The 16331-nt window shown below is 34.8% G+C and overlaps 1 protein-coding gene and 1 long non-coding RNA gene across 12 annotated transcripts in view; one reads left to right on the forward strand and one right to left on the reverse strand.

Moving 5' to 3' along the window:
- Positions 1-1616, forward strand: part of LRRC9 (leucine rich repeat containing 9) — a 119256-nt gene extending 117640 nt beyond the window's left edge. For 2 of the 4 annotated variants that reach the window (XM_058739210.1, XM_058739207.1), the window contains exon 32: positions 1355-1616. In XM_058739210.1, the coding sequence (XP_058595193.1) occupies positions 1355-1412 (58 nt within the window). In that variant the 3' untranslated portion in view covers positions 1413-1616. The remainder of the gene's footprint in view (positions 1-1354) is intronic. The other 2 variants (XM_058739205.1, XM_058739208.1) reach the window with 1 other exon arrangement.
- The window catches only part of LOC131517299 (uncharacterized), a 100139-nt gene that overhangs the window by 81712 nt on the left and 2096 nt on the right, over positions 1-16331 (reverse strand). For 6 of the 8 annotated variants that reach the window (XR_009264503.1, XR_009264502.1, XR_009264504.1 and 3 more), the window contains exons 2-4: positions 16092-16141; positions 6614-6700; positions 3681-3842 (exon numbers count right to left, since the gene is read on the reverse strand). This is a non-coding gene — a long non-coding RNA (uncharacterized LOC131517299). The remainder of the gene's footprint in view (positions 1-3680; positions 3843-6613; positions 6701-16091; positions 16142-16331) is intronic. The other 2 variants (XR_009264505.1, XR_009264507.1) reach the window with 1 other exon arrangement.

Genomic DNA, 16331 nt, shown 5'->3' on the forward strand with positions numbered 1-16331 from the left:
AATTGGCATATTTCCCTGGTTAATTTACCTTGCGAAGGGCTCTGTTCAGTTTTAGGCATTAAGCCATTATTTGCAATGAAATAGTCTTTAAATTGCCACCTTTGGAGTTTTTAAGCAACACAGTGTACATCTATAAATTTCACATGGACATACCACATATTCATACACATATACATGAAAGTAAAAATACAACATATAGATCTCACATAATTGTAACAATTTAATACTATAGTTTACAGCCCACAGCACACTAAGTATGTCAAACTTCCCATTCTCCAAGAACAAAAAAGACTAACTTAGTAACAAAGATGCAAGTGTGCAAGTACAAAAACTTGAAAAAGAAAACTAATCTAGAATAACACATGTAACTCATAGACAAGAATGCTGTGAAATGATTGAATGGCTACATTATTTTTTATTAGCTAGCAGTCAATCAGAAGAGGTTTAATTTTACATTTTTGGAAAACTTTTACTGAATATGTTGATATACTTTCCTGATTTAGTAATTAGAATAAATGAAATTTTATCTTCAATGATTTATGCTAACTGGGCGACGGTTGTGCATGATTTACAATTTCAGAAAAATGTAGCTGAAGGAAGTGTGTGGCATGTATCTTGTACAGAGGATATCACCTTGAAAGTTGCTTATAGCCAAGGTCTGATGTTATATTATTATTATGTTTAATGAAGGTAGGAGTACATCTGTGGAAACAGATCTAAAACATCTATAAATAGAAACTAAGTAAGACTAAAGTCCAAACATGAGCAGGTTGGACTATTAACTCTCAAAAAGAATAATTATGAGAATGTTAAGTTATAAAATCATCATCCTTTTTTGTTACTACATACTTTAAATACTTATTTATTCTCTTTAGACTTAAGCATTAACTGACCAATACTGACATTATCAAAGATTTAAAGGGTAGCTACAACAGACTTCAACAATGAAGAGTTCCCAGTATCATGGAACTGTTTCAAGTTTTTAAACACTGATACTATTCCTTTGATATTTATCACTTATTCATTTGCATGTGTGATCAAGCTTACCACAGCTAAATGGCCTATATATTAAAGAGGTAAACACATGAATAATGTTATAGCAAAGAATAGAGGATACACAAGTAACAAAAAGTAATATAAATCAAAGAGCTGTCCTCCCACATAATAGATCACTTCTTTTCATGACATTATACCCTTATTGTTCTTTTGCACTTATAAAAGATGTATACCTCACCATCTGGGAGGCCAAAACCTCAATTATAGACAGTTATAAAATCTTCAATTGAACATATCAGTATAACAAAGAAAGCAATATCAGAACCAATCCCAAGATCTATGAAATTATTTCCTCTAGGAATTACAAACTTAGAAGACTTCAGGGACCTGCCAAATATGAAGGAGACCAGATATAAGAAAAATTCACAGCCAGAAATATAATCAACTGCACTTTCACTGAAATAAAATGTGCTAGTTTCTGTTTGCCCTCCCATATCTACTTTGCACCTTTTTCCTGATTTGTGACTCTAGAGAATGACTCATGGACAACATCAACCAGGGTTCTTGTTCTATCTGGCAGTTGGGTTAGCCAATGGAAGACACTGCAGTATATCAAAGAGAGTAAGAATGAATAAAATTTAGGCTTTAGTAGTAACTGTATTCCTTTACAAGGGCCCCAGCTCCTCTTGCGCTCTCCTAAAACTTTCTGGATTTTCACAAACTCCCACCTCTTACACTTCAGGCCTGAGGCTGTTGCAGATTTGCAATGTATCACCAATGCTGGTCTTTTATGATTACTCATCTGGTTTGAAACTGACACCTGACACCTTTTTCTTCCACAGAAAGATGTGTTTTTTGTTGTTGTTTTTTGTTTTAGAGAGAGAGATTGCATGTGTATGAGCCAGGGAGAGAGGGAGAGAGAGAGAGAGAGAGAGAGAGAGAGAGAGAGAGAGAGAGAGAGAGAGAGAGAGAGATCCCAAGGAGGCTCCACACTCAGCACAGAGCCCAATGCAGGGCTTGATCCCATGACCCTGGGAACATGATCCTGAGCCAAAATCAAGAGTCAGATGCTCAACCGACTGAATCACCCAGGCGCCCCTACAGCAAGATGTTAATGTAAGGCTGGAGTTGTGATGTGCAGCATGAAATATAGACTTGAATTCTAGGAACTACATTTTTTAATTAGTATTGTGGCCAAAAAAAAAAAAAAATGTGTTCACAAACATAGGAACTAATTATGGATAAAATCTTTGCAGTTTTTACATACTACTCCTGCAATGTCTATAAAATTCTGGTATTTCAATGAAACTTTACTTTTCAATTCACTAAATTCCATTTATAACAATTCATTCTCATTATCAAAATTGGGAAAACTAACTGCACAATTATTTCATGTTCATAAAGTTTGAAATCATGTAAACATTGCAATCTAGTCTTTAACTCCCCATTGTTAGAAGTGTCATGCTGGCCACCACTTGCTTTTCTGGAAATAAATTTTAGCCTAAGTAAGGGGGTTAGATTACTTCTTATCAAACTTGCAAAGATAAAATTTCTCTAGGATTGAGTAAAGTAAACAATATGTCTGAGTAACTACTAGGGAATGTTTTTCCAGAGAAATTTTCAGAGCATTTAGATGTAGTATCGGCCCAAAAGGCTGTCCTTAAAGCAATCTTCACTAGTGATCTGAGCCAAGAATTTTGTGGATGATTTGCACAAATCAATTTTCCTGGTTGAAAAAACTCTCTACAAAACCGTGGTTGACTAAGCACCAAACATATTGTGCAGCACAACAACCTATGGTATTGTGGATCTGGTTCATTAAGTTCTCAGTTCTATTCCACCCCCACCTGTACTGTAGTTTCCCCCTCGATTGTAGGTAATTTTCTATTTGGGGCTGAAAGCCTAAAGGATTATTTTTCTTTATTATTAAATCTTACTAACTATTGCTCTATGCTATGCTCAGAATTTTTCTCTTTCTTTTATTGGCGGCCAGTGTTTGAAGCTAATGGCCCTTCTCTGTAGTTGCTGATGGTGATTTTTTTTTATTATTCCTGTTGTTGTAGTTGTTGATTATTATGTTAGAAATTGGGGGACAGTGATTCATTTGCCTATCTTAATCTAGAAGTTCCTACCTGAAGATTTTCATGTCTTTCCCAAACACAAAAATAATTTATGTGCTACTTTACTGTCCAAAACACTGAGTAAAGTTCTATTAATCTAAAGGGAACGTAGTGTATTAAAGATTGTTTTTTATCAAAGCTAGTAGCAATAAAATGAGTTTGATTAGTAAATTCAAGAAGTATATACATAGAAACTTTTGAGGAAAGTTAGACAAAAAAGGAGATCCAAGAGAAGTAAAGAGTGTTTTGCATTTTTTCAACCCAAGGAGTAAGAAAATTAAGGATACTACCTGCCAAGGATTATGGTTTTGGTAAAGATTAACCTCATGACTACTCTTAGTTGTCCTGGCAATGGGAACCTCACCAATGAAAGTGGTATTATAATGAAAACAAAAACAAAACACCAAACTCATGCACATGAAGTACATGACAATCACAGGCAAAGTAACTCACGGTCTGGCTAGCTCTACCTTGGGAAGACGTCTAGGGATGTTGTTTGAGAGTGGTTTGTACTCTTTTTAATCAGTTAAGGTAATTAAGTGCTATGTATCCATACTAACTTACCCGTTATATTTATGGCACTCACAACCTGGAAGGGTTTTTGCATGGAGAAAATGTAGTTGCTTATTATCTTCCTGTCAAGTGTAAGATGGCTGGGGATTGAAGGAATTGTAGCTCCTTGTTTACATAGCTTTCCCCATCCTTTGCTGTGGGCCCAGGTTTACTCTGCACAAAGAGAAAAGTGGGATTAGAAGTAAGAGTCAACACAGAAGTTCCTTGCTCCCATCAAGAATCATACTGACCCCACAAATAGAGATAACTGGATTGTACATCTATGCTCTTCTCAGCAGCAGTAGAAAATGCCACAAATAATTTAACATTTGCACACAATTTTTCCTGTGACTTTTGCAAACATCTCAGCCATATCTTTAATTTACTGATGAAAAGAATTTCTAATCAGGTTCACCTTGACAAAATCTTTGTTTCTACTCAGAGTACATAATTGTCTCCTGCACTCAATAAACTGTGGTATAAGAAGAAATATATTCGATCTTTCTCCCTGGTTTCTGACACAACGCTCCAAAAACTCTTGGAATTTCCTGAGTGATATGAGTATCTTTTGTCATTCGTAAGGAATCCCTTTAAAGCACATCCGAGTTTATGCTAATGAGGTGACCCAGGGTGGGGCTCCTAGAAAGCATCTGGATGGAACTGATCATCAGAAAGACCAAGTGATTAGAGGGTTGGGACTTTCAACCCCACTTACAACCTCTGGGAAGGGGAAGCAGGGTGAAAGCTGGAGAGTAGAGATCTAGAACAACTCTTCAGTGAGGGCTTGATGAGCTTTGAGGTTGTTAAACCCACATGGCAGGATGGTTGGCACACCCAGTTCCACAGGGACAGAAGCTCCTACACTAGGGACACTTTTGGACCTTGCTCTGTGTAACTCTTCTTCGTCTCTATCTTCATAATATCTTTTATAAGAAGCTGGTAAACGCAAGTAAATGTTTCTCTGAGTTCTGTGAGCTACCTGAGCAAATTAGTCAAATCTGAGGAGTGGGTTGTGGGAACCTCCAATTTATAGCCAAAGAGTCAAAAGCACAGGTACCAACCTGAACTTCAGGCTGGTGTCTGAAATAGGGCCAGTCTTGTGAGATTGAGCTCTCAACCTGTGGGATCTGAAGCTATCTCCAGAGACAGTGTCAAAACTGAGTTAAATTTGTGAAACACCTAGTTGGTTGACTGAGAATTGGGAGAATTGCTTGGGGGTGTGGAAAAAACACACTGGAACATGTAAAGAATACTAGATAAATCATCTCTAGATAAAACTAACAGATGTCAGTATAAGCAGTGTATAAGCAGCATATTAGAATGGCCTCTAAGAATTGCCCCACAAGATACTTTTTAACCACAAATAGAACAATTGTAACTTTGCAGTAGAAAAACCTGGTAAACACCACTTTAAGTGATCAAATTTAATGTCACCAATAAAATATATCAATACCCTGATGTAATGCACTGATAAGAGCACATCAGTTCTGTGATAATCTCACCAAAAATACATAATCTGATCATGAGAAAATACCAGAAAAACTGAAACTAAGGGACATTCTACATGTAACAGGCCAATGACTTTTTAAAAAGGTCAGGGCATTGAGGGGCACCTGGGTGGCTTAGTGGGTTAAGCATCCAATTCTCAATTTCAGCTCAGGTCATGATCTCACAGTTCATGGGTTCAAGCCCCACTTCTGACTCCAAGCTGACAATGCAGAACCTGCCTGGAATTCTCTCTCTCCCTCTCTCTCTTCCCCTCCCCTTCTCATGCTCTCTGTCTCTCTCAAAATAAATAAACTTAAAAAAAAATACAAATAAAAAGGTCAAGGGCATTGAATAATGAAAACTGAGAAATTGCCGTAGATTGGAGAAAACTAAGGAGACATGACAACTAAGTGTAATATGAGGATTCTGAATTGGATCTTGGACCAGGAAAAGTACATGAGTGGGAAAACTAGTGAAATCTGATAACGTCTGTAGATTAGTTAACAGTAATCACCAATGTGAACAGCTCACACAATCAACAGGAAGGCTAGAAATCCAGGCTCACAGAATGAGCTCCATGGAGAGCTGAGTGGTTAAAATCACAGGTGTTGTCATGACATTGGAATAAATTAGGGTACCAATGCCCTGCTGCTACCTCGGTGTTACTGGGCCTTGGATGTTCCTGCTGCCATTAGAATGGATTCTAACTCTTCCTACTGCTTCACTGCCCATGATTACATTGAAAGCCCCAAGAAGATGGCCAAACGTACACTGCCTGCCAAAACCTTAATTAGGAGAGTTTAAAATAAGCATTGGTATTTTTCACCTTTCCGTGAGAGTTGTGGCCTGCCCACTGATGCTTCCACAGTGGCAAACAAATGAAAAGGATTCGAATGTTGGGCAGCTCAGTTGGTTAAGCTTCTGGCACTTGGTCGTGAGACTGAGCCCTGTGTTTAGGCTTTGGCTGGCTATGGAGACTGTTTAAGATTCTTTCTCTCTCACTCTCTTTTTTTCTCTCTCTCTCTTTCCCTTTGCCCCTCCTCCACTCTCACTCTCGCTTTCTCAAAAATAAAACAGAGTGGGCAGCTGAAAGATGACAAATATGCAGTACATGAAATGATTTAAACTATTTTATGTTTTTGTATTGTATTTTATTTATTTTGAGGAAGAGACAGCATGAGTAGGAGAGGGGCAGAGAGAGAGGGAGGGAGAGAGAATCCCAAGCAGGCTCTACACTCAGCTGGGAGCCCAACGCAGTGATCTCACAACCATGAGATCATGACTTGAGCCACAATCAAGAGCCAGATGCTTAACCCAAGCCACCCAGGCACCCCTAAACTATTTTAATGGAGTTGAACAGAAATATTGATGTTTATCTAGAAGTTTTTAAAAAGTGGCTTCACTAGAAGGTGTAAACTATGGGAGTTTGTTATTTTGTAAGGTAGGTAATTTCCTACCTTCTTTCTTCAGATTCCTTTGGGAAACTCTTCCTCAACTCTATGTTAGTGTGGGGGCTGCCGATGACAGGGGTAGGCACACAGGACCTGAAGTTGAGACATGGACATTGGCAGAGTGATTTCTTTCTTCAACTGCAATTCTTTTTTTTTTTTTTTATGAAATTTATTGTCAAATTAGTTTCCATATAGCACCCAGTGCTCATCCCAACAGGTGCCCTCAATACCCATCATCCACCCATCCCTCCCTCCCACCCCCCATAAACCCTCAGTTTGTTCTTCTTAACTGGAAGGATGTGTGAGTATGAAGCCTCTGAAGGCATTTGCCTTCTGCCACTAGGAAAGACTCTCTTTGAAGAATAAAGCAATGCAAACCAAGAGTGGAGAAAGTCCTAATAGTGGTCTTTGAGCCTCTGGGTGCTTTTTTTTTTTAATGCAGTCTTAAGATCTACTCTTGAATTTCTCAGTTATGTGAGCTAATACATCTTTTGGAGAGTTCAAGTTCTGTCATTTGCAACCCAAAGTATTCTGACATAGTGCAATGCATAAGATCTAGAAGAAATATACTTTCTGTTTTGAGTTCTAACAAAGAGTAATGAAGAAATACAGTATCCCCACTTCCCACAGCAGGAGTAGGAAGGATATTGGGTCATCAATTCATAAAACAGATTAGTTTTAAAAGTAAAGAAAATGCAACTCCTCTTAGAATCAAAGGAACTATGGCCTGGGGAAAGAAAAGCTGTTAAGTTAATTGCTTGAGAAAGTCAAAAGCAGGAGTAAAAATCCTAGATTAAAGTCATACCATCAAATCCATGTTTGGTACAAGAATTTCTTAATAGGAAAGAAGTAAGAGGGGTGCCTGGGTGGCTCAGTTGGTTAAGTGTCTGACTTCGGCTCAGGTCATGATCTCACAGTTCATGAGTTTGAGCCCCATGTCAGGCTCTGTGCTGACAGCTCAGAGCCTGGAGCCTGCTTCGGATTCTGTGTTTCCCTCTCTGTCTGCACCACCCTCACTTGCGCTCTGTCTCTGTCTCTCAAAACTGAATAAACATTTTTTAAAAATTTTAAAAAATAGGAAATAAATGTTTCATAAGGTTAATTCTTTTAATAAGGTTATTTTAAAAATTAGAATCTGGCCTGCATCAGGTGGTATAAAGCTTAAATAATGTCATAATAAAAGTCAAAGGATCCATTGTCAGATTTATCATTATATATCTATAAAATCCTAACTTCTCTGGAAACTCTGGTTTCTCACCTCTAACACAGCATCTCTAAAACTGTGATTGAACATTAAGAGTTCATTTCAGTCTGACAGTTACATTTTTTTGCTACTGCCAACATACATGAGCTTAGAAAAGCATGAAAAGTAGAATAAATTTCAAATCATACATTCGAGCATAACGCCATATAATTTGAGGATACTCATCTTAAAATTCTTTTTCCAATTGCCTTATGTATTTCATTTTTTCACTGTAGTGTACTTTTAAATCTATTGACTAACTCTTCTTTCAACTTTTGATGTATATCTAGTAATCAAGCCATAGCTGCAACCACTTAAAATTTTTTTATTATGTAATAAAATATACAGAACATAAAATTTACCATCTTAATCTTTTATTTTTTTGAATTGTGGTGAAATACACATAAAATTTACCATATGAACCATTTTTAATTGTACAGATCAATGGCATTAAGAATATTCATAGTATTGTGTAACTATCACCACTATCTATCTCCAGATCTCTTCACCTTCCAAAACTGATACTCTGTACCCATTAAACAATAACTTCCCCATTCCTCTTTTTCTAAGGCAACAGCTATTTTACTTTCTGTCTCTATGAATTTGATTACTCTCCTATAGATAGAACCATACAGTATTTGTCTTTTTGTGACTGGTTTATTTCACTTAGCATTATGTCTTCAAAGTCCACCCATGTTGTAGCATGTATCAGAATTTCCCCCCAAGGCTGAGTAATATTCCATTGTATGTACATACCACATTTTGCTTATCAATTCATCCATCAATGGACACTTGGTTTGCTGCCACCTTTAATGGAATAATGCTGCTATTGTAAATAATGCTGCTATGAAAATCAGTGTACAAATACCTCTTCCATCCCTGCTTTCACATCATGGGGAATATACCCAGAAGTAGAATTTCTGGATTTTATGGTAATTCTATGTTTAATTTTTTTGAGTAACTGCCATACCATTTTTCACAACAGCTGCACCATTTTATATTCCTACAAATAATGCACAAGGGTTCCAATTGAGAACTACTTCTATACATTGAAATGTTTTATTATTTTTAAATATGTTTCAAAAACATTGAAACGATCATCTAACCATGCTAATACAGCTATCATTTTCTAAAATCTAAGTCTTCTCATTTATATATCTCACAGAACTGTAATACTTTATACAATTTTTTATTTTTTCTGCATTCTACATCTTGAGCATTTTCCATATTACAAAGCCCAAAAATATCATTTTAATGTCTGTATTATATTCAACCAAAGGGAAATACTATTTTTTTCTTAATCATTAGACATTTGAACATTTAAGTTGCTTCCAATTTTATGTCATTAAAAGTATGCAATAAACAACATATGTTCATAAGTCCTTTTTCTTCTGAGGAATACTTTCTGTAGGAAGGTATTAATCAGTTAAAAAGTTTACATGTTTTTATAGAGTTGTGACAAATATTACTACATTTATTTCCAAAGGGGTCATAACAGTTTCTATTACCCTAGCAATCTCACCAGAATGACCCTTAACAGGAGGTAGTTATCTTTCCATGCATCTCTAATTCTCTAACAAGCTATCACCTAGTAAACACACAAAACGTGTTTACCAATTGAACTCATGAATGAATAAATAAGAATGGCATTTAACTGAATCTTCACCATTACCCAATCTTATTTGGTTGCTAATTTATGACAGACAGTGCATTTTAGATGGGGTTAAACTATTTTAAAGCAATGAAAAATTTGGCTTGCAAATCGGAAGGTTCATAAAAAATGAATCATGCCAGCATAAAGGTCTTTCTTGGTATTTAAACATGTTCCTATCCATTGCCAAGTGTAATGTAATTTCACTCAATTATAATCTTTCATTCTAAACATAAAATAGTATTGTGGGATCACTTTCCTAACTTGCCATCTTTTGTAGTATTGGGTAGATTAAACCTTTACTTAGCATTTATGGATCAGCAAACAAAATAGTATCAGCCATCCTCAACTCCAAACCAAAATGGAATTGACTCTAAGTTTTATCTTATTTTGTTCATTTTTCTTGTGAATTTCTATCCATTAAACCATGGGTTCTTTGACATTAAATAATGTTTCCTTTCCATCTTTGTATAAAAGTTTGCACAGTAGGAATCAATAAATATTTTTTGTATATAAATATATATATTATGCTATACATTTATTTTGTTTAATCTAATTGAGGATTTTAAAGAACATGGTAAACGTAAATTATATATGCATTAAAATACACATTAAAAGGACATCCTCTTCATGTTAAAGTACTAGAATAAAATTATCAGATAAAAAGGAAGACAAAGTATCCTGATATTCAGTGTAGTATTCAATTCTTCACAGGTTGTAAATTATAATGGGAATGTTACAAAACTGTCAAATTCTTCCCAAAGCAATCTTCAAGTTAATCAACATAGACAATCACTCTTTTCATTTCTATGGCAATAGGAAAATTTTAAGCAATATCTTTTGATTGGAGTTGTCTTGAAAATTGCTTTGTGTTGGAGGCCTTATTTTAAAATGCAACAAGCCTGAAATATTAAATGTAATTTGTCATGCAGCCTAGAGAAAGAATGAAGCATTTGGTACATTTTTCCTAATTGTTTCTGATTGCTGCCTGGGTAGCTCCAGCACTTCTCCATCTTCAAAATCAGCTTCCAGGGCTTTAACATCTTTGACCATTACTTTTAATCAAAGAGGCTGAACATAAAATAACGTGACTATTAGGTAGCAGAAATCTTAACAACACTGGCTTTAACATTTTTATTTAATTGACCTTAAAGACAGAGCCCTCAAAACGTAAATTGTTAATGAATTCTGATTAAAGTGACAAATTACCTAATGTTAACACTGACATAAATCACTGTCCCAGGAAAAGTGGTCAATACTAAAGTCAGCAGAATTTAGTTTTCCAATGATAATCATGTTTTGTTAAGTCCTGCTTAATAATAAAGTCCATTCTCATACTTAATGTGTGGTTACTTAGAAAACTAATACACATTAAAAATTTGCATGAATTTCCTTCACACTAAAAAGCACTGTTTTTTTAAATTTCCACTACTGTAATCTGAAGTTCCCATGTCCATTCATCCAAGAAGGAAGATATCACTTATTGAGTTCAAATTTGATAAGGAGGTGAAGAAAATATGTGCAGAGTCTAGTAAATAGGGATTATGAAAAGAGGACAAAATATTTCAGAATGTTCTCAGGTAGCATTGCTTTTGTTTCTGAACAGAATGAGTCATTTTGAGAGGAGATAGTAATGGGTGGGATATTCGTGCTATAATCAAAAGGAAAGGAAATTAGCCTAGGGCTCTCCTTGTTCACTTTCTCATGAGGCAAATATTCACTATGTGCTCCAGAAGAAAAAGGATAAAAATTCTTCCTGAAGGATTCCACATCACATTCAGGTACATATGTTTAGGATGTATATTTTTAAAGAAAATGTTGGGGGAAAGAGACACAGATTTAAAAAGAAGTCTTTTCATAGAGTAAGTGTAACTTTTAGGATTTCACGGTCCAGTGTTCTAGACCAGAGTATATTTAGGCATGCAAATGATAGAAGAACAAGTTGCACAGGGATACTGACTGAATTGTGCAATTAAAAGTGTATGCCTCTAAGCTAATTGAGCAATTCAGAATAAAAATATTTTCATTTGATTTTTTCAACATAGAACATGAGTTTTTTTTGGTTTTATTACACGTGTTAGGTCATATGTGCCCTTAAAAAAAGCTTGTCTCTAAAATTTTATTCATTATTTTTGCCAAGAGAAAAAGTTATATGGGAAACGACTTACAGGGAAAAAAATCCATAGGCTAGTTTTATATAAAAACCACAAATAAAAATTATCCATAGTTTCTTTAAGTTTTTATTAATATCAGTTAACATACAGTGTAACATTCATTTCAAGTGTACAATTTAGTGATTCAACACTTAACACATTCAGTACTCATCACAAGTGCCCTCCTTAATCCCCATCACCTATTTAACCCATCCCCAACCCATCTCTCCTGTTTGTTTCTTAATACATGGTTGCTTCCACAAGTTAATGCATCTCTTTCTTGCATGCTGCTCTTTCTGGTTACATTTTCCACTAATTACAAAGTATTTTAGGAGGAAAATTTCTATGTAAAAATGTGAATCCAATATTTGGCTTGAAGTTCATATGTAACAGAATTTTAACTTTGAAGACTGATAATTATTCTAACATTTGTTTCTGTACATTGGTTTTCATTGAGACTCAAAGCATAAAAAGCAGCTCTGGTAAAAAAAAAAATTAATTACTGGCATAAGTTTTATTAAAAACTGCTGTACTTTAAAATTATATTGTTAAAGATGAGCCAGATATGAAAATTTCTTCCATTAACACTTAGTTATTGCCAGTTCAATAAAATAACATTCCCATATATTTTATTTTACATATTATACATAACATACACTTTGTATAGATGCAAGTATTTTACATACACACATATCTGTAAAAATACATGTATACTTTACACATACACTAAAAATTAAAATTTTATATGCAACATACAAAGAAATTCTAATAATCTTGATAATGTATATATAAATTCAGCAAAGGCTCTAATTTACTATAAAATAAACTCACGTAAAGGATTCCTACAGATATATCACTGAAGTGGTCCAGATTCTAAGCAGTCTCTGATTACCAGAGCTCAAAATTTACCGATATGCCAAATAACTTACTGTAATTTTCAACTGAAATATAACATTTAAAAATAAATATAACATTTCTCTCCCTGTAAAAGCATCAATACTGTAACCACTTACTCATAGAAACTAGTAACTACATATTCCAATTAGTTTCTAGATAAAGGAACTAGTATAAAAACAAAAACCCACTATGCCACTTTTCTTGTTATATGATAGCTTGGTGGGTTTTCTTCTGGGGGGGGTATAGAGATATTTTTTTACTGTCAATTTAATTTTGTACATAATTTTATATTTAAGTATTATAAAAAACAATATGTATTGTTGAAAATATATTAACAGCACAAAAGAGTAATATAAAAAGTTCCCCTTCCCATCAAACCCCAAATTAACCTTAACTTCTATCATAGTTCCTCAGGTAGCCTTCAAAAATACACTTATACAAAGCATGCTCATGCATACATCTAGGTTTAATGTAAGATCATACTATAATTTTTGAATTATACAAACTATAATTTTTAAATGTTTTACTTAAGTTAGATATGTCTGCATAGCAATACATGTAGATATACCTCCTTTTTAACCTAATGTATTTAACCTGTTCCCTATTGAAGACTGTTTTGTATTTTGCTATTACAAACGTTCTAAGTACATCTTTGTACAAATATTGCTGCATACTTAGGTGAGAAATCTGTAAAGGTGGGATAACTGTTAAATATATTTCTAGACATGAAATTTCTGTTAAAGGCAACTGCAGAGCCAAGCAAAATTTCAAAGTGTATCTCCAATCTACTATCCCACCAAAACTGGTTATTGTTGTTGTTGTTATTTATATTTTATGTATACCTTTTGTCATTGATACTTAGTTTATGTACAAGGTTTTTATTTTTTTTTTTGTTCGTGTGTTTTTTATGTATGTATGGTGGTGTTTTTTTTTTTTCCAAACTGTGGTTTCATTTCCTATAAATATTTATCTGTGAGTAACCTCTAGTTTTCATATTTTTAAATATATTAACCTAAAGAGGGCATCACAATTTAAGCTGTAGGAAGTAACTCTAACCAGTGTGGACTTTTCCATTCAATAGCAATAATATCATCATGAGTCTGTAAAGATTGTGAGAAGGCATATAAACTTTCCTCTACCTTCAGACGAATTATACTAACTCCCTTTCCACCCCACTCCACACACATTCAATTACAATTTCAACCAAAATTTTATAAGGCAACTTGTTCGTTGCACTTCCTTATATGTTCATTCTACAGGAAAGTGAAGATAATGTTCACATGATCCTAAACAGTTGGTACATTTACAAATAAATGAGTTAGCAGGCAAATGCCAGGAAAAGGACATCTAAAAACTTCAGCTTTAGCTTTCGAAATGAGTATTAAGACATATCCTTGATAAAAGTGTCAATAGAAGAGGTTAATTTATGTTCCAATCTTAGTGTAGGACACTGGGAATAAACACTATGAAATCTGCACAGTCAGCTCTTATTTATGTGTACCAAAATATAAAGGGAAATCATTGTAAGTAATTGAGATCTATGTGTACCTTAATTTTTAGTAAAGAGTCAAATGAATGCGCATATGGATATTTACATAGAGTTTGATCTTTCAGTGATAGCTACATTCACAAACTCTTATGAAATTTAACCTAATTAAAAAATGAAACTCTAGCCTTTTAAATATTCCAACTTAGTGATTTTCAGTCTACCAAAAATTCTACTGTGCTCTTTTCAAACAAATACCTAAAAGAAGTTTCCAGTGGTGACAACTTTCTCAAGTAATATTAATTTAAACACTCCTGAAATTAAAATTTTAATCTTTGAAATTAGTGATATGAAATAATAATGAAATTTAAGAACTATATGAAAAATTTTAAATTCTTTTTTTTTTTTTTTTTTTTTTGAGAGAGTGAGAGTGAGCAAGCTAGCAGGGGAGGGGCAAGAGGGGGTGGGGAGAGAATCTTAAGCAGGCTCCATGCTGAGCATGGAGCCCAAAGCAGGGCTTAATCTCAGGACTATGAGATCATGACCTGAGCCAAAATCAAAAGTCAGACGTTTAACCAACTGAACCACCCAGGCCCCCCTTAAAAATTCTTAAAACCATAATCTGAGAAATTCTATCCTTCCCACTGTACACTCATCAGAAATTAATATACATTTTTCAGAATTATCATTTAGAATTTACAACATTTAGAATTTGTTGTAATTTACAACAAAGTTTAAAACCAATTAATGGCAAAGCTATGATTACAGTATACATTATTTATTTTATGGTCCTAATTATGAACGTTTACCTAGTATGAAATTTTTTTCTATGTTAAAGGAAGTTTCAACATTAAACTTTAAAGTTAACAATTAGTCACTCCTTGTCTTTAATTAATTTTATTGAAGTATAGTTGATATACAATGTTACATTAGTTTCAGATGTACAACACAGAGGCTGGACAAGCTCAAAAGTTATAGTATGCCAACTGCAAGTGCAGCTACCATCTGTCACCATACTACCCTATTACAATACCATTGACTATATTCCCTATGCTGTGCTTTTCATCCCTGCCACTTATTCATTCCATAAATGGAAGCCTGAATCTCTCTCGTTCACCCATTTTATCCACGCCACTATCCCCTTCCACTCTGGCAACCATCAATTTGTTCTCTGTATTTATCAGTCTGTTTCTGCTTTTTGTTTTTTTTTTAGATTTCACATATAAGTGGAAGAATGTGGTATTTTTCTTTCTGACTTATTTCACTTACCATAATACCCTACTCCTTATCTTTAATAGCCTCATAACTCAACGTCACCCAACCCATGTGCCTGTAAACACACTACAATTGCTACCCGCCACATGCCCATTCACATGGTCTTCATACACACTGAGATGCATATCATGTTTTGTGACATAAAGAAATTAGATGAAATGAGCCATGTAAGAAATAGATCATCTCATTTTATAATCCTTTTTTTTTCTCTCCTGATGGTTTTCTTCACGTTCAGTAATACCCAAACGTTGGCATTCTTTTTCAAATCTCATGATTCCAAATAACTTTTTTTTTGAATATGCTTCACGCCCATTGCAGAGCCTCACACAGGGCTTAAACTCAGGATCCTGAGATCAAGACCCCAGCTGAGATCAAGAATCAGATGCTCAACCAACTGAGTCACCCAGGCACCCCTCAAATAACTTTCTTTATGTAGAATACTCCTAAATCTCTATGTCTTGACATGTTTCCCAAGGTCCAATCCTATATTTGCAACCGGACATATCCCCCAAGTCCTTAAAACACGTAACGCCTCAAAGTGGATTATCTTTCTTTCACCCTCAAACCTATTCCTCTTATGCTTACTTTAGGGTTCCTCAAACTTTGTGGTCACACAGCTTGAAGGTTAGGCTCATCTTTTTTCTTTGGTCTCCTTAACTCCCCCAACCATCCCCACCCTGATCCAATCCTTTACCAAATCTTAGCTGTTCTATTGCCTTGCCCTGGAAGTGCAACTTTCAAATTCTCTGCAGCCACTTCTCCACTTTAAATCATCTTACCCTGTGTTGCTGCAGTTCTACATTATTTTCAGAGTCCTCTGGTCAATGACCTGTGAGCAATGGAGCAGAGTGAGGCTTTTATGATTTTAGGTTTGTCTGTTTTACTTTATGGCAAGAGGAGTAACTTGAAAATGAGCATTACCATTACACAAAAACAGGTATGCCGTGATAATGACTGGGTAAACATTTTCTCTGGCTGAAGAAGCAGGTCCAGATTTTTGGTAATGTTTCCTTGTATAT

Source organism: Neofelis nebulosa, chromosome 7 (genome assembly GCF_028018385.1).
Source record: "Neofelis nebulosa isolate mNeoNeb1 chromosome 7, mNeoNeb1.pri, whole genome shotgun sequence".
Lineage (NCBI taxonomy): Eukaryota > Metazoa > Chordata > Mammalia > Carnivora > Felidae > Neofelis > Neofelis nebulosa.